This window comes from Lithobates pipiens, unplaced genomic scaffold (genome assembly GCF_037356315.1).
Source record: "Lithobates pipiens isolate NorthernLeopardFrog02 unplaced genomic scaffold, aLitPip1_a1.2 Scaffold_18, whole genome shotgun sequence".
Taxonomy (NCBI): Eukaryota; Metazoa; Chordata; class Amphibia; order Anura; family Ranidae; genus Lithobates; species Lithobates pipiens.
Genome location: NW_027507758.1, coordinates 399,918,705 through 399,944,381, shown reverse-complemented (window position 1 = coordinate 399,944,381; position 25,677 = coordinate 399,918,705). Strand labels below are relative to the sequence as shown.

Below are 25,677 nucleotides of genomic sequence, written 5' to 3'. Positions count from 1 at the left end.
AGGCTGAAAGTGCCCCCCTCGGCTTATACTCGAGTCATCGCTGTCTGCCCGCTCGATCAGCGTGTCGAGCAGACAGACAGCGGCCATTCTATTCAAAAGCCGCGCTCCGGCTCCGCCTTCGCCTGTGATAGGCGGAACACTGAATTTCCCAGCAGCCTGTGTTCCGCCTATCACGGACATCGTATCATCCTCGTACTACGGACGAGGATGATACGACGTCTGTGATAGGCGGAACACAGGCTGCTGGGAAATTCAGTGTTCCGCCTATCACAGGCGAAGGCGGCGGCGCTGCTTTTAAAATTTACAATGGCCGCCGACGAAGAGGGCACGGGACGGAGGCAAGGGAAGGCACGGCACGGCACGGCACGGGACGGGACGGGACGGGACGGCGGCGGCAAGGCACGGCACGACACGGGACGGATGCAAGGAGGCAAGTCACGGCACGGGACGGAGGCAAGGAGGCAAGGCACGGGACGGAGGCTCGGGACAAAGGTAGGCTGGACACACACACACACACACACACACACACACACACACACACACACACACACACACACACACACACACACACACACACACACACACACACACACACACACATGGAGACACACACAGGGATGGATGGATGGAGACACACACACAGGGATGGATGGATGGATGGAGACACACACACACAGGGATGGATGGATGGATGGATGGAGACACACACACACAGGGATGGATGGATGGATGGATGGAGACACACACACACAGGGATGGATGGATGGATGGACACACACACACACAGGGATGGATGGACGGACACACAGGGATGGACGGACACACAGGGATGGACGGACACACACACAGGGATGGACAGGCATGTCTCACCCTCGGCTTATACACGAGTCAATAAGTTTGCCAGTTTTTTTGGGGGTAAATTGGGGGCCTCGGCTTATATTCGGGTCGGCCTATACTCGAGTATATACGGTATGCACTTACAATTGTCCTCTTCACTAAATAGTTGAATATTCCTCAGCGACAATTGGAAGGAATGAAACGTGTTGCACATTTTGTCAGCCTCATATATGTTTGCTTTTGGCATGAGGCAATTGTAAATCGATGAGCTCCAAAGAATGATTTGGATATGCTACAGCTTTTGAGCACTTACCCAGATGCAGACATCAAAAAATGTGCTCTCACAGTTGCTAAGAGACCCCTTTGGTATCTGTCAGAAACAAACGTAGGATTGGCTTTTTTGGACAAGTCCAGTCAAGTGGCCCATAGAACCAGTGGTGACAAAGTGATGGATTGGGAAAACAGTCTCTAAGGTTTTTCATGATCACAAAGGTGGGGGGTGCAGGGAGGACAATGTGGCCCTCCGGGGCCTGTGGGGGACTTGTACTACAATGGCCTCCAGGAACTAAACCGCAAGCATTCCCTGTATGAATCCCTCAGAGCTGAGGTCCTGACCCCCCCCCCCCGCAAATAGACAAACTACAAGTCCCAGCATTAACCCCTGAGATCTAAGGATGTGTCCGCTTAGATCCCACGGGTTCATGCTGTGCCCTGTAGTCCTTCACTAGTTGGGGGGGGGGGGGGCAGGGGTGTGTGACACATCCTGAGCTCTGAGGGGTTTATGCTGGGACCTTTAGTCCTTCACTTCTGGGGTGTTACATCGCAAAAAGTAAAGTACTACAAGTCCGAGCATGAACCCTGGCTGAGATTTAAGGATGTGATCTCCTCCTCTGCTGCTGGCTCATGCTCCCATGACACACGTATGTTCTAATTCATTCACTTCTCCCAACCTCACCTCAGGCAGCTTGACCATAGGGTCTAATAGGCTTCAAAATAGGATGGACTCGGAGCGCAGAGCATTGTGCTCAGAGCCCACCCAGGCGTGTTAGAAAAGCAAATGAATATAGGCTTTTCTAACACTGAACTGCCTCTCTGACAATCAGGAAGAGCGGGTCTGACATCCGTCACTTGAATGGCTGAAAGGACAGGCGCTCCTATTGGATGTCTAGCAGGAGGAAAAGCATGGAGTAAGCATAGAGAACACAGGAGCCGCTGCCTGTCCCACAGCTCCCCGCCATCACTCGCTGCCTGACCTGCCACCCAGATGGGGTAAGTGCCGGTCAGACAGTGGGCGAGGTGGGGTGCTGGGTAAATGCCGATGGGGGGTGTAACATTGGCTGCATTTGATGGGGCACAGTGAGGCTGCATTTGATGGGGCACAGCGAGGCTGCATTTAATAGCAGAGTGAGGCTATTTTTCAGTATCTTTTTTGAGTACCAGCCACCAGACAGAGAGAGACATCGCTCCAAATTGTCCACACAGAGAGACCACTCCTCAAGAAAATTGCTTGATTCCTTTATCAACATAGTAAAGCCTTGTACACGCCACTATTTTTATTTTTTTCTCAATCCAGTGAGTTGAACAAAAAAAAATAAAAAATTACAGCTCTGGTTGGCGCTGCTGAGCATGAGCAAAAGTGACCTGAGCATTGATCACTTTTCAGCGGAGTGGCAGTGCCTGCTGCAAGTGTGTACAAGCCTTTCATCGCACACTGGTGTGCTGCAGTTTGGCCGCAGTGCTTATGTACACAGTTTTTTTTTTTAACCATTTAGTCCCATAGGCTTATTTTAGGTTGTAGTTAGGTTGCAGTTTTTTTATAGCACACCAAAGATGCAGCCGTTTTTGTGCACTTTCAGAAAATGCAGCAAAAATGTGCAAACTAATAGAAGTCTATGGGACATGCAGGAAGACCATGAGATCACCAACACTGCAGCAGACCAGTGTGAGCCCAGCACATAGTACATAGGAGCAGGTACTGCACATGCTGCTGAAAGAAAACTTCTTATCTGCAGAGAGAGAGGGGGAGAGGAATTTGGGAGATAGAAGGGACAGGCCGGTCACAGCTCACTCACTTGGAAGGACCCAGCAGACAGAAGGCTCGGTTATCCGCTTCCAGAGCTTCCCATGGAGATCACGAACGGATCTCAGTTTGAATGTTCCTGCCCACACGTCCGATTCACAGATGCAGCACACAGGCTGCCTGGAGTGTGGGCGGGCACAGTGAGAGAGGGGGCTGGAGGAGGCAGAGTGGATCCACCCTCTTCCATTCGGCTGTGCTCAGTCTGAATGGAATGGATACAAACTGTCAGCTCAGAAGCAGGGAACAGCACTGTGACGTGACAGATGTCCAATCACAGCGCTAAAGTTCCTGCATGCTTCTGGGCTGTTATCCAGCACTGCTAGCCTCCCTCCGGAGTCACCCGAGCAGTAACACTCGGCCAACTGCACATGCTCAGTTCTCAGCTGGCAGCACATTGGCCTTTTTACGGGGATTTAGAGAGCAGCCTGGGGGGAAATTTCATCCCTGCCCCCCGGCCCAGCCCACCCCTGCTGTTAAGGAAAATATGAATAAAAATTTAGAAACCAAACCTGCAAAGAAAAAGGAAGTGAAATGATTAGAGGGTAAAAACATGGTTTTTGAAGGAAAAGACCTGAGCCATTTCGTTATTAATAAAGACATTCTTTGAATTGTTTGGGATCCACGACGTGACAGAATACAAGGGATTATATCGTTCAAAGTTGATTAATATAACACGTTTTGCCAATCATATTACCTATTAACCTTAGTTTATAGTTTTAATAGTATTTTAAGTTTGTGAGTTCTAGTTTTCCCAATAAAAGTAATTAACATTGAAAATCCTATTTTTTCCTACTTTTACAAAACGGATCCAAGTGTGCAACCTCTAAATTTTATAATAATAATCTTCTTGAAATTTAGCATATATATCTTTTATATCACTCGGACTCGGGGAGTAAGCAAAGTCTGCAAAAATGTTAGTTTATTTTTTTTCATTAGAAAATGAAACATCCTAGTACACATTTTTGTAATTTTTTTTGTTCAACCCAGCAGGCTGAACAGAAAAAAACCGAGAGGTCGCTCTGGCTGTGCAATGTTAGTGCAATGATCTCCCCTGCTGAGCTGTTGTGTTCTGAAAGGGGGACTGCCCCCTGCCAGAACACACTGTTAAGTGCTCACTGCTTGTTAGCAGCTGGTTTTCCATCATGTCCATTCAACAAAAGCCAGTTGTTGAACTGGCATCTGTCACACAGGCAGCTGTATACTGCTGAACCAGGCGATATTCGGATCATGTGTACCCAGCACACAACATTAACTGGTTAGAAATGAGACTCTTAATAAGCCCCTGACTGTTAGGTTTGCCTGCTTACTTTAAACTCTGATTTACTCTAATATATGTATACTGGATAGCAAAAAAATGATCATAATGCAGTTATAACTGAAGTTGACCATTTGGGGCAATCTGAGTTAACTTTCTAGCAGATTCTGCCTGTGTAGTTCATATTTTGTATGGCAAATAAAACATCCTTTGAGGAACACCAGAATTATGTACTGTTAGAATATACTGACATCTACAGGAGGATTTTGACACCCACAATCTGATTCCTCCTGTATTGTAACTATACTGTCTGCCCTCATGTTTTAAAGCCCTGTGCAAACTGTTTGTGCTATATAAATCCTGTGCCTTCATTAAAGAGATTATCATTGAAAGTCGAAGTTAAAAAAAAAAAAAAAACTCTTTGGGTTGTCCCCAGAAAAGTAATAGAGGGGAAATCTTCCAATGGGGACACTAGTTCCTGGTGACCTGGGGGGTCCCCAAGGAATTTCTTTTATTAAAAGAGTTTTCCTCTCGCTTCCCATTTTGGCTATGGGACAGAAAGTGAAGGAAAATCTCCACAATGGGACACAGTTGTTGAAAAAAAATAATAATCTGCCAGTAACTCTCCCTTGCTCTATCCAAAATGAAAAAAAAAGTTGTTTTGCCTATAGTTCCACTTTAAACTGTGACTTTTGAAAACAGGATATATTTTTAGCAGGGATACTTCCTAGAGCTCTCCCCAGTGACGCCTTTTGCGTAACCAATGAGTGTGTTTGCCTAGGTTGTCCTTGACTTCATACGGTTAACCCACCTCACTAGTTTATGGTTAGGTTAGAACTTTTCTTTCCTGCTTACCCTTTTTTGAGGCATTGCCCGTGCACCTTCCTCTTTAGTTTTGCTAACCATGGGATCAACTCCTGGGTTCTCTGCTGGTCTGCCCTTGAAAGTTTGAGTCAAAGTCATTCAGCATACTCCCTGGTAAGTCTTGTTGAGGTGACTGTTTTGACAATATCTTGCGTTATGGTGTTTATAAGTAAAGTGGGTGGGATGGTGTGGTACCTGTACTCACATTGTGCTCGTAATTTATCTTTCTGATGTTCCAAACCCTCCTATTAAAGCCATATTTGATGGTAGTGTTTTGGAGAAATAAAAGTGAAGGAAGTGCAAACTGTCTGACACTTTATGGGCCTGAGGATGAGGACTAATGGTAATAATCATATGGAAACAACTTCCCTATAAATTAGGAAATTATCAGAACAAAGACCTCAACGTGAACAACATTAGAACAGATATGGCTTACCCGTATTCAAGTCAAGGATCAGTGATCGATCAATGATCAAGTCTGTGTGTTTTAAAAGTATATTACACTAACATTTATCTGTGCATGTTGGTGTATATTTAAAATCTGGCTAAACTTGACATCTAAAGCAGAGCTTGTTCTGTGTATTAGCTTTGCTGCACATTACCAGTATAGTCTTTTTTTTTTTTTATAATGAATATACAAGTGGTGCAAATGCCCACCTAAATAAAAATTTCACTCTTGAGGCTGGGTTCACACTGCTGCGGGTGGGAGATCCGGATGTGATTCGCACCGCACTGCAGTGCAAATCACATCCGATCTCTGTAGCGATGCGAGTTCAGCCATACAGATAGTATGGCTGAATTCGCATCGCTCCCGCCGCAAACTCGCACGGGACCCTTTTTTTGGTCCGCAGCAGAATCGGATCGCATGGGTGTTCACACCATGAGATCCGATTCCTGTGCGAGTTTGCAGATCGCACTGCGATATGCGGACGGATCTGGGGGTGTCATTAACATTTCATTGACACTCCCAGCAGTCCGCATAGGGCAGTGTGAACTGCCGGCGGGAGGCATGCGATGCGGGAAAACGCCGCGGATTCGCGGCGTTCCCGCATCGCTATGGTGTGAACCTAGCCTAAACCAGAACGGTTAAATATTTCAAAGAGATTGTATAAGATTTAACACTGTCGTTTTTTTTTTTGGTTTTTTTTTGTTGCAAGTGTACTAATATAGGCACAATCACCTCGTGTAGGATTGTAACTTCTTCTTACTCAGAATAGGAGGATAGATAAAAATCGATGATTTTTTAAAAAAAAATGTTTCAATCAAATTTATTTGAATAAAATTCTTTTGAAGTAAAAATCTATTTAAAGACCATTTTCTAGTTAGGATAAATTCATCATTTAGTTTATTTAGCATGAAATGGAGCTTAGTTATGTAGCATGAGGCTGTATATTCTGAAATATTTAAGTTTATGGTAAACTCATTCAATAAATCCAAGCTCTGCAAGCTGAGATAACATTCACTGTATTGATGCATTCATACAATTTCACAATAACCATGAGATAAAACAAAGTTCAGGAATATTCCTTTACCCCATTGTTTTGCAAATCAATGTACACTGCAAACTGTATGATTGAAGAGAAATGCATCTGTACCAGGCTCTAAATGTGAGGAGCAAGGGCAAGCAGTAAAAATCAAAGTGAAACCGTCTAAGCAGCTTATAAACCTTGTGATCTTTCTGCACATAGCTTCAAGTGCTTTGTTCCTCCCTTGAGGAGCAAAATGTCAGCAGGCCGTAAAAGAGACCCAGTTTAGGAATATTTGTAATGAAGTCCCTCTACCTATGGGTAAAGCAGGTATGCCAGCAAAATAGGGCTGCAACTAATGATTATTTTCATAATCGATTAGTTGGCCGATTGTTTTGATTAATCGGTTAAGAACCTTTAAAAAAAAAAAAGTGGGTCAAATTGACGTTCAATTTCAACCACAGTGATGGGAAAATTTGGAAATAATAAAAAACTTCTTAGTCAAAGGAATTTTCAGACAGTGTTTTGTGGTTTTCGTTCAGAAATTACATTCATTTTAAAAACAGAATGTTAAAAACAAGTGAAAATTTCAAACAAAATTATTTCATTCAGCGAATGTACAGAGATTTTTCCTCTGAATATTCTCATCTGAAAATTGATCCGTGAGGCCAGCATAAGGCTCGGTACACCTATGCAGTTTTCTTTTGATCTGTTTCTGCAGTGCTTTTTGCTGTGCGTTTTGATTTTTGCGCACATGATTTTACTGCAATTTGCATTTTTGCATTTTTTTTTGGGCAGATGAAAAAACACAAATTGCTGCAAAAATGCATTACATTCTTTTCTGCAGCTTCTCCATTGAAGTATATTGAACCAAAGAAACACCATTTTGCGTTAAAAGTCCCTGACCCTTTCAGATATGAACGTGTCCCATAGGAAACCATGGAAATGAACTGCAGTGCATTTCTGCAAAAAGCACCAATGAACACATAGATGTAAACCAGGTCTAAGACTGTTTAGTAACATAATGGGGTTAAAAAAACTAAAATTAGCCCTTTATAGTACAAAAAAAGCAGATAATCATTACTGTAAGGGGTTCATTTTTACTGTAGAACTGTGAAAGTAATATTTACAGTAGCGATTTGTTCTTTTTGTACTATAAAGGGCTCATTTTAGTTTTTTTTAACCCCATTATGTTACTGGCCGATTAATCGATTATGAAAATAGTAATCGATGAATTTCATAATTGATTAGTTGTCGATTCATCGATTAGTTGTTTCAGCCCTAGTGCAAAATACAAAGAGATGCAAGGCGTGCTGGCCCGACTGAAACAACATCATGAGAAGTTGTCATTTTAGTTTTAGTTGCATTTTAGTCTACTAAAATCTCTAGTACATTTTAGTTATCTAAAATCGATGGGTTTAGTTACACTTTAATGCATTATTTAACTGCTTCAGCCCCGGAAGATTTTACCCCCTTCCTGACCAGAGTGCTTTTTGTGATTCGGCACTGCGTTGGTTTAACTGACAATTGCGCTGTCGTGCAACGTTGCACCTACACAAAATTGATGTCCTTTTATTCCCACAAATAGAGCTTTCTTTTGGTGGTATTTGATCACCTCTGCAGTTTTTATTTCTTTTCATACATCAGGGGACACAGAGCCACAGTAGTTACTATGTGGGTTAATAGGCCACCTTTAGGTGATGGACACTGGCATGCCCTATGCAAATATCATCTGAATCTAGTGCATGGTACCGGTTATGTCACTCATTAACCAGCTTTGCTTTTTATGCAGCCGACCCAAATGTGTGGATGAAGTTGCCTACCAAGAAGAAGTTGTGGCTGTCCTCAAAAAGTCACTTCAAGGAGCAGATGTGAGTAAACAGGAGTATGGGTCTCATGTGCCAAAGATTTGAAAACATTGCAGCGTTTTAGTAGCTTTAACCACTTCAAAACTGGGCCAATTCTGAAATTTCTTACATATGTAAAAATCTGGAATTATTTTTTCAGTGGTAAATTACGTCAAGTGGAAGTCCACCCTAACACTTAAATTCTCATCCTGCAATCATTAATGTGAGCTAAGTTCAGCCTTGTGTCTCAATTCGAAAAAATCCCAGTTTTTCTACCTTTATTTTGCAGAATCCAGTGCCGTCGCATGACTTCAATTCTATTTCCTTCTAAGTGTATAATCAGCCAGTGGATTTAGTTCCTGAAAGCTAGTTACTTTACATTCTGGCAGGGACACTGTTCCTGTGTAGCCAGTGGTGGGCTAATACTGGATGGGAGGATTAGTGTGTTCTCATTGTACATCCTAATTCATGAGAAAATTAAAGGGGTTGTAAAGTTATTTTTTTTATTAGCTTATTATCTTCTTCTAAGCTGAGGCAGTGCTATTTCACTTACCTGTTCTTTCTGTTCCTCTCCAATTGTCACTGGTCCCTCTTCAAAATCTTCTCTTTCTGTAGTACTTCCTGGTTGCTTCTCACTGTCTCTCGAGCCGTTGGTGTGTGGTGGTGAGGAGTTATGCTCGCCCCAGGCTAGTACTACAGCCCTGCGTGGAGACGCTCTGTACGTAACAGAGAGACACAGAGGCTGGTGGTTTGTGGGTGTGTCTGCAGTGATGCAGCACCTCCTTCTATTCCTTATTAGGATTTTGCACTGATCTACACAGCCCCGCCTTGGCTCCGCCCCCTAGCAGTCTGCAGACTAGAATCATAACGTAAGATCTTCAAAACTAAAGTCAAAGAGACAAGAAAACAGCTGCAGCCTCTAAAGTTTATATTAACCAACAAGGTAATCTTTAACCAAGCATTATAGGGGACTATTTAATTACTGTCAATTTGCAATATAATGTTTATTTAGATGATTTCCTTTACTGTATTCATGCACCAGCAAGCATGTACTGCTCATACACAATATAAACAAAAACGCCCCACCCCCCAACCACATTGCCTAGGCAGTAATATTATTTTTACATGCATCCCAGCTTTATATCTCTCTCATGTACATCCCTATGCCTGCTCATCCATCCCTCCATCCCTATGTCTGCTCATCCATCCCTCCATCCCTATGTCTGCTCATCCATCCCTCCATCCCTATGTCTGCTCATCCATCCCTATGTCTGCTCATCCATCCCTCCATCCCTATGTCTGCTCATCAATCCCTCTGCCTTATTTATTATACATACTTCTCTCCGTCACATCTCTGTCATGTCCATCCCTCCATCCCTATGTCTGCTCATCCATGGCTCCATCCCTATGTCTGCTCATCCATCGCTCCATCCCTATGTCTGCTCATCCTTCCCTCCGCCTTATTTATTATACATACTTCTCTCCATCACATCTCTCTCATGTCCATCCCTCCATCCCTATGTCTGCTCATCCATCCCTCCATCCCTATGTCTGCTCATCCATCCCTCCATCCCTATGTCTGCTCATCCATCACTCCATCCCTATGTCTGCTCATCCATCCCTCCATCCCTATGTCTGCTCACCATCCCTCCATCCCTATGTCTGCTCACCATCCCTCCATCCCTATGTCTGCTCATCCATCCCTCCGCCTTATTTATTATACACACTTCTCTCCGTCACATCTCTGTCATGTCCATCCCTCCATCCCTATGCCTGCTCATCCATCACTCCATCCCTATGTCTGCTCATCCATCCCTCCGCCTTATTTATTATACACACTTCTCTCCGTCAGATCTCTGTCATGTCCATCCCTCCATCCCTATGTCTGCTCATCCATCCCTCCATCCCTATGTCTGCTCATCCATCCCTCCATCCCTATGTCTGCTCATCCATCCCTCCATCCCTATGTCTGCTCATCCATCCCTCCATCCCTATGTCTGCTCATCCATCCCTCCATCCCTATGTCTGCTCATCCATCACTCCATCCCTATGTCTGCTCATCAATCCCTCCGCCTTATTTATTATACATACTTCTCTCCGTCACATCTCTGTCATGTCCATCCCTCCATCCCTATGTCTGCTCATCCATGGCTCCATCCCTATGTCTGCTCATCCATGGCTCCATCCCTATGTCTGCTCATCCTTCCCTCCGCCTTATTTATTATACATACTTCTCTCCATCACATCTCTCTCATGTCCATCCCTCCATCCCTATGTCTGCTCATCCATCCCTCCATCCCTATGTCTGCTCATCCATCCCTCCATCCCTATGTCTGCTCATCCATCACTCCATCCCTATGTCTGCTCATCCATCCCTCCATCCCTATGTCTGCTCACCATCCCTCCATCCCTATGTCTGCTCATCCATCCCTCCGCCTTATTTATTATACACACTTCTCTCCGTCACATCTCTGTCATGTCCATCCCTCCATCCCTATGCCTGCTCATCCATCACTCCATCCCTATGTCTGCTCATCCATCCCTCCGCCGTATTTATTATACACACTTCTCTCCGTCAGATCTCTGTCATGTCCATCCCTCCATCCCTATGTCTGCTCATCCATCCCTCCATCCCTATGTCTGCTCATCCATCCCTCCGCCTTATTTATTATACACACTTGTCTCTGTCACATCTCTTTCATGTCCATCCCTCCATCCCCATGTCTGCTCATCCATCCCTCTGCCTTATTTATTATACATACTTCTCTCCATCACATCTCTCTCATGTCCATCCCTCCATCCCTATGTCTGCTCATCCATCCCTCCATCCCTATGTCTTCTCACCATCCCTCCATCCCTATGTCTGCTCACCATCCCTCCATCCCTATGTCTGCTCATCCATGCCTCCATCCCTATGTCTGCTCATCCATCCCTCCGCCTTATTTATTATACATACTTCTCTCCATCACATCTCTCTCATGTCCATCCCTCCATCCCTATGTCTGCTCATCCATCCCTCCATCCCTAGGTCTGCTCATTCATCCCTCCATCCCTATGTCTGCTCATCCATCACTCCATCCCTATGTCTGCTCATCCATCCCTCCGCCTTATTTATTATACACACTTCTCTCCGTCACATCTCTGTCATGTCCATCCCTCCATCCCTATGTCTGCTCATCCATCCCTCCATCCCTATGTCTGCTCATCCATCCCTCCATCCCTAGGTCTGCTCATTCATCCCTCCATCCCTATGTCTGCTCATCCATCCCTCCATCCCTAGGTCTGCTCATTCATCCCTCCGTCCCTATGTCTGCTCATCCATCCCTCCATCCCTATGTCTGCTCATCCATCCCTCCATCCCTATGTCTGCTCATCCATCCCTCCATCCCTATGTCTGCTCATCCATCGCTCCATCCCTATGTCTGCTCATCCATCACTCCGCCTTATTTATTATACACACTTCTCTCCGTCACATCTCTGTCATGTCCATCCCTCCATCCCTATGACTGCTCATCCATCCCTCCATCCCTATGTCTGCTCATCCATCCCTCCGCCTTATTTATTATACATACTTCTCTCCATCACATCTCTCTCATGTCCATCCCTCCATCCCAATGTCTGCTCATCCATCCCTACGTCTGCTCATCCATCCGCCTTATTTATTATACATACTTCTCTCCATCACATCTCTCTCATGTCCGGCCCTCCATCCCTATGTCTGCTCATCCATCCCTCCATCCCTATGTCTGCTCATCCATCCCTCCATCCCTATGTCTGCTCATCAATCCCTCTGCCTTATTTATTATACATACTTCTCTCCATCACATCTCTCTCATGTCCATCCCTCCATCCCTATGTCTGCTCATCCATCCCTCCATCCCTATGTCTGCTCATCCATCCCTCCATCCCTATGTCTGCTCATCCATCCCTCCATCCCTATGTCTGCTCATCCATCCCTCCATCCCTATGTCTGCTCATCCATCCCTCCGCCTTATTTATTATACATACTTCTCTCCATCACATCTCTGTCATGTCCATCCCTCCATCCCTATGTCTGCTCATCCATCCCTCCATCCCTATGTCTGCTCATCCATCCCTCCATCCCTATGTCTGCTCATCCATCCCTCCGCCTTATTTATTATACATACTTCTCTCCATCACATCTCTGTCATGTCCATCCCTCCATCCCTATGTCTGCTCATCCATCCCTCCATCCCTATGTCTGCTCATCCATCCCTCCATCCCTATGTCTGCTCATCCATCCCTCCATCCCTATGTCTGCTCATCCATCCCTCCATCCCTATGTCTGCTCATACATCCCTCCATCCCTATGTCTGCTCATACATCCCTCCATCCCTATGTCTGCTCATGCTCATGATTTTAAACTATTTAGGGTTATAATATTTATAGATTTATTATTATTATACACAATTTATATAGCGATTACAATTTACGCAGCGCTTTACTATATCTATATATATATATATATATATATATATATATATATATATATATATATATATATATATATATATATATATATATATATATATATAAAATCATTTTTTTCTGTATTTAAATTTAGTTTTAAAAAACTCATACTATACATTTTTCTAATGAAAAAAATGTAAACTTTATTGGAATAAATCATCGTATCTTCTGTTATAATTACAGTATAATTACATTTTTCGATTACATATAAATATATATATATATATATATATATATATATATATATACACACACATATACATATATATATATATATATATATACACACATATACATAATTTTTTTTTTCTTTTTATATGTAATCAAAAAATTTAATTATACTGTAATTATAACAGAAAATACAATGATTTATTGCAATAAAGTTTACATTTATTTCATTAGAAAAAATGTATAGTATGAGTTTTTAAAAAATAAATTTAAATCCAGAATATATATATATAGTAAAGTGCAGCGTAAATTGTAATCACTATATAAATCATAAATCGTGTATAATAATAATAAATAAATAAATAAATATATATATATATATATATATATATATATATATATATGTGTGTATTGTAACCACAGACAAAAGCAGACATGGTAATACGGTTTACATAGACTGGGAAATCAATCGTTTTGTATAGATTTTAGCTTTTACCATGCTGCTTTCGTTTCTATTGTTGGAGGCTGGAATGTGTGTTAACTGGGGGCGGTGTGTGGAGATGGGTGTTAACTTAGGATCTGTGTGGGCAGGAATGGGTGTTTACTGGGGGCGTTTTACACGAGAACTTTGCTCGTTCTCGGTAACCAGGCGAAATGAAAAAAAAAGACAGTGCGCATGCGCGCACGCGCAATGCCGCTAAGCATGATGGGAATTGTAGTTTTTTATTACGCTGTGCCGTGCCTGTCATGAACGCGCACCGCAAACCCGGAAATAAAGGCAGAGACAGCAGAGGAAATGAAGGGGCATGATATTGAAGGTAGATTTTCGGATATATAGAAAAAATATATATAAAAGTAAGAACATGAATGTGTATAAGTACCTAACAGACATTGATTTAAACCTATAAAATTTTTACCTTTACAACCCCTTTAAGAAATAAAAATCCCCATCCACACAGGAAGGGGGAGGGGGGGTGTTGCAGGGCACATATACAGTATAGCTGTGCAGGGGGGAGAAGGGAGTTGGGGGGGGGGGGGGGGGGGGAGACCACACTAAGGCTCTGTTTTCACTAGTGCAACTTGTCATGTGACTTTGGACACATAAAATCGCATTACAAGTCACAGCCCATTGGTTTAAGTGGTACCTGTTCCCATCTATGCGACTTTGCAGTGCTTTGATGCGACTTTGATCCAGAGTGTGTAAAGTTGCATCAAAGTCGCACCCTAGCCTTATGCTAGACTTCAAAGCTGTGCAGCTTTGATCCAACTTTACACTCTGGATCTCATTACTCACATGTAGCTCCCTCAGCTTGACGTGTACCACACCATGCACACAGTGCCACACCATGATCACAGTGCCATACCATGCATGCAGTGCCCGTCACAGTGCTACACCATGTACAGAGTGCCCATGACTGTGCCATGCATAAAAAACCATGTGGTTATACACTGTAGAAAATCTTCAGTATGTTGCATTGTAATCTATTTTACAGTTTCTAACAAACAGAATGTGCTTCCAAAGTCTCAATCTCTCTCCAAATTTTATCCAAAGGAGGCTATGAAGACAGGAGGAGATCTGAGAAGGAGGGGTGGGGCTGGGCAGGTCTAGGCATGCCTTTGTAAAGAGGAGGGGCAGGGGCCTGTAGAAGAGAACAACCTTTTCGGGAAGTGAGAGGTCCCCATGCAGAATTCAGAAATAAGGAAGTAAGGTTGTCCCTGAAGAACAGGAAGAAGCTGATTGTATGGATTTGATTAGACTTTCCAAGCGAGACAAACCTCTATACAAAAAATGAATAATGCCAAAGATAGATATTTTACATGTAATTAATAAAAAATTTTTTTTTACAGGACTTTCACTTTAAAACCCCCAAGCAATATATATTTTCTGAAAGTAAAGTCTCAGAAGAATAAAATTATGGTGGCTGCAATTTAGTTCACGTGATATTTGTGCTTGTAAACAAACCAACACCAGAAGTGACGAAATGCACCTATGGGTCCTAAATGTGTTCTAAATACCAGGAGTGCACTATGAACAGAGTACAGGAATGCACATTTTCAGGAGTGCCACATTTCAACCAAAAATGACACCCCCATCTCGCCCCCCAAACCCATCCCTGACAGTATGTAGGCTACAGCTGCTGCGGTAGAGCAGCTTCAGCTTACTTCAGCTGGAGAGTGCAGCTTGTGGCCACAGACTAGCATGGCTGTGTGCATCCCCCACACCCTCCTCTGCTCCCATAGGGGTAATGCTGGTTAGTAAGGGTTCAGTGCAACTGCCAGGAGCAAGCTGAGCTTTTGTTTACAAGTGACAGTGAGCAGCAAGCACAGGACATGTGCCAGAATGGAGTTCTGCGACATTCCGTCTGAGAAAGATCCATGCTGGTCCCCATGTACGGTCCAGCATCCTGGAAAGGTAATCCAGGCTCACCCTTTGTCTCTGACTATTGATGTAAAAACTCATAGCTATGTTTGGAATGTTGTCACTTTACAGTGTAAACTTTTCAAACTTGGCACTAAAACCCAACTTCTTAGTCTCAAGTGGCTAACCAGGGGTTACATCACACCACAGGTTAAATGCTTCACTGCCACTTCCACGTGGAGCCCTTATAAGATACCCAAGTGATACCCAAAATGACCCACACCTTCGGATGTTCCTTGAACGTCGTCCGTTCCAGTCAGTTCGAAAATTTCAAGTTGGCGTATCACCAAATGGATGAAAAAGGAAAAAAACGCCCAATCGTGTGATAAAGTCTAAAACACGTGAACTTTATTTTCCAACCAAATAGACGTTGAAAGCTACAAATGACTCGATCGAGTCGCATAAAATTGAACGAAGAAAATTGCTAGCAAAAATATAAAATCAAGCGGATAAAAATAGCACGAGATGTAGACGGTATTGGGTAGATACCGTCTACATCTCGTGCTATTTTTATCCGCTTGATTTTATATTTTTGCTAGCAATTTTCTTCGTTCAATTTTATGCGACTCGATCGAGTCATTTGTAGCTTTCAACGTCTATTTGGTTGGAAAATAAAGTTCACGTGTTTTAGACTTTATCACACGATTGGGCGTTTTTTTCCTTTTTCATCCATTTGGTGATACGCCAACTTGAAATTTTCGAACTGACCGGAACGGACGACGTTCAAGGAACATCCGAAGGTGTGGGTCATTTTTCACCTTCCTACCCCCAAAGGTGATTCGAATCATCCATTTACACGAGGAGTGTCGGAGGAACAATCTTGTCCGATCCTAATCGTTGGGGAGTTCGTATCTGCGCACACTAATGGTGGCTCTGGTAAGCCTTTACTACTTACTTAAATTGTACAGTGAAAGAATTTACGTGGTCAAGCACCTACACCAGTGACACCTGGGACCAACTTTAAAGTTTCATTCACGTTTCACTTAATGAACTTTCATCTTCACATATATGGGGCCTTGCAAATCACTTCATTCACCCAAGGCATGGGACTTGTTTTGATTTGTTTTTCAATCTTGTTGTTTATTTTTTCACTTAATTATAAGTTTGTGCTTCACAGCAATAAGCTGTAGTTTAAACAATCATTTGTCCTTTTTAAAAGTGATTTTTTTTTGATCCTTTTTTTGATCTTTTTGGTTCAATAACCCATTTTTATTGCTTCTTTGTTTATTGCACAATATGCACATGTGTATTTTTTACCATTGATGTTTTACTTTTTGGAAACATTATCTTTGAAAGTTTTTTTCCCTGATCTATTGTTTCACTATATTCAGTCACGTGTTATATCTATACATATTTAGCGCTGCACTGTTTTCCACATTTTAGTCATTCCATTATATTTAGGCGATCTGTCAAAACTTGTAACAGAAATTGATATATATATATGGTCCTCCACCTATTTAAAATTCAACATCAAACAGTGTCACGGATTTCTAAATACTGTATTTCACAATATAAGCTAAGTTTAGTGGTAAAAATAAGTGTGAAATGCAAGATTTCGGTGGGTGTAAAAAGATGTCTGCTTGGCAACTTCAGACCATAGGCTTAGTGTGGCCGAGTGTGGGTATACCAAGATGGCCGTGACAGAACGTCACTTCCATTATGAAATCTGACAGGTTGCCTAATTTGACGGAACACCAGTGGACGCGCCGGCTGGTTGTTCGGGTCGCCCCCTCCCGCTCCTGAGGATAACTGCTGATTGGCTTTTGACCGCATCGGTTGTGATCACTAAAGAGCCAACCGCCCGCTCTAAAAAAAATAAAAAACTGTACCGTGGTGATGTCTGCAGCTGCAGGAATCATCCCGGTATAACCCCTTCTAGCCATGAATGCAAATTAGCGTATGGTCGGCGTGAAGGGGTTAAACATCACACTACCAACTGATGATGTTTTTTTCATTGAAATGTTCTGCAGATATGAAGTTTGAGATGCCTCTTAACCACTTCCCGACCAGCGCGCGACAATGTACGTCGACAGAATGGCACGGGCAGGCATATTGGCGTACATGTATGTCCAATCTTCAATGCCGCCCTGCTCCCCGCCGGTCGGGACCCCCGTGAGTCCGGTCGCGGGACCCACGGACTCGATCGCCGCGGGCATACCCGCGAGCGTCTCACGGGACAGCTGAATGGAGGAAATGCCGTGTAAACAGCATTTCTCCATTCTGCCTAGCAACTAGTGACGCTGATCTCTGCTCCATGTGATTGGAGCAGATATCAGTGTTCACTAAATGAAAGCCCAACCCCCCCACAGTTAGTAACACACCCCTAGGAACACTTAACCCCAACACTGCCACCCACTGGTTAACCCCTTCACTGCCAGTGTCATTTACACAGGAATCACTGCATTTATATAGCAGTGATTACTGTATAAATGACAATGGTCCCAAAAATGTGTCAAAAATGTCCGATGGGTCCCCCACAATGTCGCAGTCACAATAAAAATCGCTGATCGCCGCCATTACTAGTTAAAAAAAAAAATTATTAATAAAAATGCTATAAAACTATCCCTATTTTGTAAACGCTATAACTTTTGCGCAAACCAATCAATAATCGCTTATTGCGATTTTTTTTTTTTTTTTTTACCAAAAAATATGTAGAATACGTATCGGCCTAAACTGAGGGGAAAAAATGCTTTTTTATATATTTTTGGGGGATATTTATTATAACAAAAAGTAAAAAATAATGCGTTTTTTTTCAAAATTGTCGCTCTATTTTTGTTTATAGCGCAAAAAATAAAAACCGCAGGGGTGATCAAATACCACCAAAAGAAAGCTCTATTTGTGGGGAAAAAAAGGACGTCAATTTTGTTTGGGAGCCACGTCGCACGACCGCGCAATTGTCAGTTAAAGCGACGCAGTGCCGAATCGCAAAAAATGGTCTGGTCTTTGACCAGCAAAATGGTCCGGTCTGAAAGTGGTTAAAGGCTGTCTTCACACTTGCTTACACATGTCTGCAAAAAACGATCACTGCTATGTCTGTCAAATTACAGCTAACTGGACCATGTCTTAACTGAGCAATTACAGCATTTACCCTTCTTCTCTGCTCTTTTGTTTAGTCTTGTGAACAAGACATTAACCAAATTTGAAGAATGGCTCTAATCTCAGTACATACTCGGCAAATTATGATAATCTTGGTGCTCAAACCTGAACAGCTGCCTTACACATATGTCCTTTGAAGTCTTTTTCGAGAGGCATTCAGCAAAATTATTAAAGATATCACAGGAGGGAAGGTTCTACCTCCACAGTGGAAGATCCAAAAACTCCTGCAGAATGCATCTTGTCCTGGGAAAGTAGTACCCCCACAAGATGAGTTTAAATTATTTTCTTTTGGTTCGTAGTCCCAAAGTCCAACAGGGCAATTTGTCCTATCTTGGACCTAAAATCTTTCCACAAATATCTTCAAATTCCAAAATTTGACAATATCGGTTATTGTCAAGGAGAATACCTGGCATCTGTAGACATCCAAGATGCCTATCTGCATATTCCCATTAATGCAACTCATCAGCAATTTTTGCGTTTTGCTTTGGAAAACAATCATTCCCAGGTTGGCTCACCGCCTTTTGGCCTATCCTCTGCTCCCAGAGTATTGGCAAAGGTTCCATTATCTCTTCTTGCCCATCTAAGATTTCACAGCATCCTCTGCGCCATCCTGTGTCTTGGTTTCTAGCTTTAATAACATGGCTGCACTACAGGGTGTTCTCAAAAGCTTTCCCAGTGTCCAGTCACCTGAAGGTACAAGTCTTTAACCCAGGGTCTATGAATACTCTGCTTGTGTCCTGCACTGTAAGATATGGATTTAGAAGTAAAAATCCCTCCATTTTCCTGTAAAATTTAATCTAGGCCCTGGCTTATTCTGCCAGAGGCCAGCTACTGAAGCTAAACTCTGGGGGGAAATGTAAAGTCAACCTTTGTTTGAGCCCCTCACACTCTGTTTAAATGCTTGCTTCTCTATGTGCGACTGGTCTACCAAAGCTGCTGCTCTTCACCGCTATGTTGTAAGCACTGTGAATTCATCACATACAATGTGGGACCAGCAGTCTTGCTTGTATGTGTAGACTCCAAGGGCCTGCCCAGAACCTGATTGGAGAAAATAGGGGGTTGAGGGAAAATCTTTTGGTTGTCTGTAAACTATAGACATTCTTTAAGATTGTCCTAGAGGTATTTAACCACTTGACCACTGGCCACTTAAACCCCCTTAATAACCAGGCCAATTTTCAGATTTTGAATGAGTTACTAGTCATGCAACACTACCTATTTGAAATTGTCCTTTTTTTTCACACAAATAGAGCTTTCTTTTGGTGGTATTTAATCACCGCTGTTTTTTTTTTTTTTTTGCGCTATAAGGCCAGGTTCACACCGCTGCGATGCGGGAACGCCGCGAATCCGCGGCGTTTTCCCGCATCGCATGACTCCCGCCGGCAGTTCACACTGCCCTATGCGGACGGCTGGAAGTGTCAATGATATGTTAATGACACCCCCAGATCCGTCCGCATATCGCAGTGCGATCTGCCGACTCGCACAGGAATCGGATCGCATGGTGTGAACCCCCATGCGATCCGATTCTGTTGCGGACCAAAAAAAGGGTCCCGTGCGAGTTTGCTGCGGGACCGATGCGAATTCAGCCATACTATCTGTATGGCTGTACTCGCATCGCTACGGAGATCGGATGTGATTTGCGGTGCGAATCGCATCCGGATCTCCCCCCGCAGCAGTGTGAACCCAGCCTACAAGAAAAAAGACCGAAAATTCTGTAAAAAAAAAAAAAAAAAAAATGAATTTTTCTTCGTTTCTGTTATAAAATTTTGCAAATTAGTAAGTTTTCTTCATATATTTTAGTTCACACCATGCAGTCAGTTTCCGGTGCGGAAACTGACTGCATGGTGTGAACTAGAGCCATTGGAATACATGAAAAACTGTGCATGCATTTTGTGCAAAAAAAAAAAAAGCACACGGAACTGCATCTGGTGTGAACTGGCCCCAAGGAAGCTACCTGGTTCCGTTCCAACAGACTTCTATTGGGAATGCTCATATCGTTACCTCTACTAGCAATAACTTAACCCTTCCCCATTCTATCACATGGCGATAAAAACCTAGCTGGGTCAAAATCAAGATTATTATTATTTTTTTTATATGGCCAATAAAGGGAGTACAGCCTTTGTCCTGTGACCTGGTTTATATAGCATGGCTACATTCACACAAGTGGCCAGAGGTAGATAGTTTCAGACTTGTACTTTATTTTTATTTTTTTTGGGCCAGTTTGATATATGTAGTAAGCAGCATGTTGCATCAAGTACCAATGTGGTCTCTGTAATCAATTTAATTAGTTCTATTACCTTGTCCTAATATGTATTAAGGATCCAATGTAACACATGCATCTCCAAGTACCCATGCCCGGATCAGAGCGGTGATCTCCATGTGTCACGGAGCTGTGCATTGAATTGCCCGGGCGGCTGCAGTAACAATGTCCCGCCTCCTGTAATCATGTCGCACTGATTCAATGTCCCGCCATTGGATCAGTGTACCGTCTATCACAGGAGGCGGGACATTGTTACTGCAGCCACACGGAGATCACCGCACTGTCGGGCGGGAGGAAAGGAGGAGGGAGGACTTGGGACGAGCCAGGAAAACACCCGTGCAATGGGCGGCACAGGGGGCGGAGCCCTGCACAGGCCCCGCCCCCATTTCCGGCCACATTATCGGCAAGATTTTCCTTTCGGCAGTTTGCCGAAAACACAATTTTCGGCCGATATGTTTCGGCGGCCGAAATTTCGGTGCATCCCTAATAAATAAATAAAAATATATATATATATATATATATATATATATATATATATATAATATATATATTTTTTTTTTTTTTGCGGGACTGCGACATTACGGGAGACAGATCGGACACTTTTGGGACCATTGACATTTTTACAGCGATCGGAGCTAAAAAATGGCCACTAATTACTGTATAAATTTCACTGATCAAGGGGTTAAATGTGTTCCCTCGTGTGTTTTAATTGTGGGGGATGTGTTGGTGTATCTAAATCTGCTTGTACATCTAACACTCCCCTCTCCCTGGATTAACAGTGCTGCTGTGCACAGGTGCCCCCTGTGCTCATTCATCCAGATTGGCGGCACTGTAATAGGAGGTGTCAATAGTCAGATCATTGGGTGAAAAGAGGGGGGGGAAAGCCTAAAAATAAACTAATGCAGCCACCCCATCTAATGGTCAGCAGCAATAAATTCCATTCTTGGGCTGCCTCAAGTACATGGGTTTCTGGGCACCTTTTAAAATCCTTTCTTTATGTTGGTTTCCACTGGGAAAGGAGTTAATACTGTGGAACTGAGTACTGATTTCATCTGCTGCCAGACGATTTGCGCACACTCCGCATTCTCTTTAGCCAGTGTCTAAAAAGTATCTACCCACTGCTGCTCCTGCGTTGCAAGCCTCGAGGAACTCTGATCCATTCCTGCTGCCCACCTACAGTGAGTTTAGTCACCTCCACCCATTCAACCCTCACCTGACAGCTGTTTGTTTTGTCGATGCCTGAGGCCTTGCCTAATATCCAGGGGGTGACCTTGCCTTATCACCATCTGGACACAACACGTTTGCTTCTAGGCGGGGGGGGGCAGTCCCGCTGTATTGGGTGACCCCAGCTCACACTGGCTCTGGGACCACTTGCAGCATATCTAGTTTTGTCTGTAGCCTTTGTATCTGATCTATCTGAGGCCTCTGAGCCATCAACTCAACTGAGGCTGATTGTTATTTGCCGTTTTACTTAAGAGCCGGTTCACACAGGGGCAACTCAGATCCGACTTCAGGTCGCCCCTAGTCGCCTTAGGTCGCACTACATGTAAAAATCAATGTAAGTGAATGAGAGCTGTCTTAATGCACACTACTGAAGTTGCTCCGACTTCAGAAAAGGTTCCTGTACTACTTATATCCGACTTGTAGGCGACTGGTACCCATTGATTTCAATGGAAGTCGCCTCCAAGTTGGATCTCTATCTCCATCTATATGGAGGCGACTCTCACAGAATTATCAGAGAGGGAACTCCATGCCAAATTTATAAAAAAAAAATTGTCATGTGTTCCCCCTCCGGGAGCATACCAGGCCCTTAGGTCTGGTATGGATTTTAAGGTGAACCCCCTACACCGAAAAAACGATGTGGGGGTCCCCCCCAGATCCATGCCAGACCCTTATCCGAGCATGAAGCCTGGCTGGTCAGGAAGGGGGTGGGGATGAGCGAGCGCCCCCCCCCCCCCTGGACCGCGCCCCCCCTTGGTTGTCGGGGTCTGCGGGCGGGGGGCTTATCGGAATCCGGGAGCCCCCTTTAATAAGGAGGCCCCCAGATCCCGGCCTGCCCACCCTATGTGAATGAGTAAGGGGTACACCGTACCCCTACCCATTCACCTTGGGAAAAATGTCAATAAAAGACACAACACAAGTTTTAAAAGTCCTTTATTAACCACTTAACAACCGCCCATAGCCGATTAACGGCTTCAGGGCGGTTGTTTAACTCTGAGAGGCCGTTAATTAACGGACTCCCAGAATTCTGCTCTCGCGCGCCCCCTGGGGCGTGCACACGAGAGCATCCGTGACCGCCGGGTCCAGTGGACCCGGCGCATCACGGTAAACAGCCGCTCGTCGCGGCCGTTTACCACGTGATCGCTCCGTCAAATGACGGAGTAATCACTTGTAAACAAACCGGCGTCATAACAAGGTTCCTCCCTCCCCTCTCTAGACCGATCGGTACAGCGGAGGGGAAAGAGATCGGTGTCAGCAGCGCTGTGGGCTGCATCTGCAGTGCCCACATCGCTGTTCACCGAATTTAACCCCTCGATTCCCTGCCATTGCTCTGCGGTACCCTGCCATTGCTCTGCGGTACCCTGCCATTGCTCTGCGGTACCCTGCCATTGCTCTGCGGTACCCTGCCATTGCTCTGCGGTACCCTGCCATTGCTCTGCGGTACCCTGCCATTGCTCTGCGGTACCCTGCCATTGCTCTGCGGTACCCTGCCATTGCTCTGCGGTACCCTGCCATTGCTCTGCGGTACCCCGCCATTGCTCTGCGGTACCCCGCCAGTGCTCTGCAATGCCCCGCCAATGCTCTGCAATGCCCCGCCAATAAATACCCCACCAATACTCTGCAATACCATGCCATAAATTGCCATACCCAGCCATACTTGGAGATACCCTGCAATACCCAGCCATACTCGGTGATACCCTGCAATACCCAGCCATAGACGCCCCCCCACCCCTCACCGCCCTCCGGTGCTTCTACCAACTCGCCAATACGATCAAAGCCAGAATCTTTTTTTATTTTATTTTTTATTTCAGGCTTCCCAGCCTAGAGATGAGATGTGGGGTCTTATTGACCCCCAGATTTCACTGTAAAGAGGACCTGTCATCCCATATTTCTATTACAAGGGATGTTTACATTCCTTGTAATAGGAATAAAAGTGATCAAAAATTTATTTTTGGGGAAAAAAATGTCAAACTAAAATAAAGTAAAATGAACAATAAAAAAAAAATAATAATTTTAAAGCGCCCCTGTCCCCATGTGCTCGCATGCAGAAGCGAACGCATACGTAAGCCCCGCCCACATATGAAAACGGTGTTCAAACCACACATGTGAGGTATCGCCGTGAACGTTGGAGCGAGAGCAATAATTCTAGCCCTAGATCTCCTTTGTAACTCAAAACATGTAACCAGTAAAAAAAAAAATTAAAGCGTCGCCTATGGGGATTTTTAAGTAGCGACGTTTGGCGCCATTCCATGGGCATGTGCTATTTTGAAGAGTGACATGTTCGATATATATTTACTCAGCATAACTTCATCTTTCACTTTATGCAAAAATTGGGCAAACTTTACTGTTTGTTTGTTTTTTTGTTTGTTTTTTTAAGCACAAAACAGTTTTTTCCCACAAAAAAACGCATTCGAAAAATTGCTGCACAAATACCGTGTGAGATAAAAATTTGCAACGGCCACCATTGTATTCTCCAGGGTCTTTATATATATTTTTTTTAGCAATGTTTTGGGGTTCTGTGTAATTTTCTAGCAAATAAATTATGATTTTTACATGTAGGAGAGAAATGTCAGAATTGTCCTGGGTGCTCCAGAACGCCTGATGGCGCTCCCTGCATGTTGGGCCTCTGTATGTGGCCACACTGTGTAAAAATCTCACACATGTGGTATCGCCGTACTCGGGAGTAATAGCAGAATGTGTTTTGGGGTGTATTTTGTGGTATGCATATGCTGTGTGTGAGAAATAAACTGATAATATGACAATTTTGTGGAAAAAAAAAAAGGGAAAAAAATCTTGATTTTGCAAAGAATTGTGGGAAAAAATGACAACTTCAAAAAACTCATCATGCCTCTTACTAAATACCTTGGAATGTCTTCTTTCCAAAAAGGGGTCATTTGGGGGGTATTTGTACTTTTCTGGCATGTTAGGGTCTCAAGAATTAAAATAGGCCGTCAGTACTTCAGGTGTGATCAATTTTCAGATATTGGCACCATAGCTTGTGGACTCTATAACTTTCACAAAGACCAAATAATATCCGCCAATTTGTACTTATTTTTACCAAAGATATGTAGTAGTATAAATTTTGGCCAAAATTTATGAAGAAAAAATTACTAATCTGCTAAATTTTATAACGGAAACGAAGAAAAATTCATTTTTTCACAGAATTTTTGGTATTTTTTCTTTTATAGCACAAAAAATAAAAAACTGAGAGGTGATTAAATACCACCAAAAGAAAGCATTATTTGTGTGAAAAAAAGGGCAAAAATGTACAGCGTTACATGACTGAGTAATTGTCATTCAAAATGTGAGAGCACCGAAAGCTGAAAATTGGTCTGGTTATTAAGGGTGTTTAAGTGCCCAGTGGTTAAGCAGCTCGGGGGTCTTCTTCTGACGTCGGGGTAGTCTTCTGACGACTTCTCCGCTCTGTCCGGCCCCTTCTCTGGCGTCTTCTCCCGAGCTCCTCCGCTGTCTTCTTGCAGCTTTTTTACTAGCGGGGGAGCCCGGTCTCCTCCGCCCTCTGTCCTTCTCTCTTCTTCCGCTGTCTTCCGCTGTACTGGCTTGTGCGACATGCGCGGTGACGTATATAGGTATGTCACCGTGTGACATCATCCGGTGACCACGCCCCTTTATGACGTCATAGGCCCAGCATGCCACGGAACTGTGACGTCATAAAGGG

The 25,677-nt window shown here is 43.6% G+C and overlaps 1 protein-coding gene across 2 annotated transcripts in view; it reads left to right on the top strand.

The window, feature by feature from the left end:
* RFC4 (replication factor C subunit 4) overlaps positions 1-25,677 on the top strand; it is a 140,972-nt gene that overhangs the window by 20,313 nt on the left and 94,982 nt on the right. For both annotated transcript variants that reach the window (XM_077487883.1, XM_077487882.1), the window contains exon 3: positions 8,295-8,373. In XM_077487883.1, the coding sequence (XP_077344009.1) occupies positions 8,295-8,373 (79 nt within the window). The remainder of the gene's footprint in view (positions 1-8,294; positions 8,374-25,677) is intronic.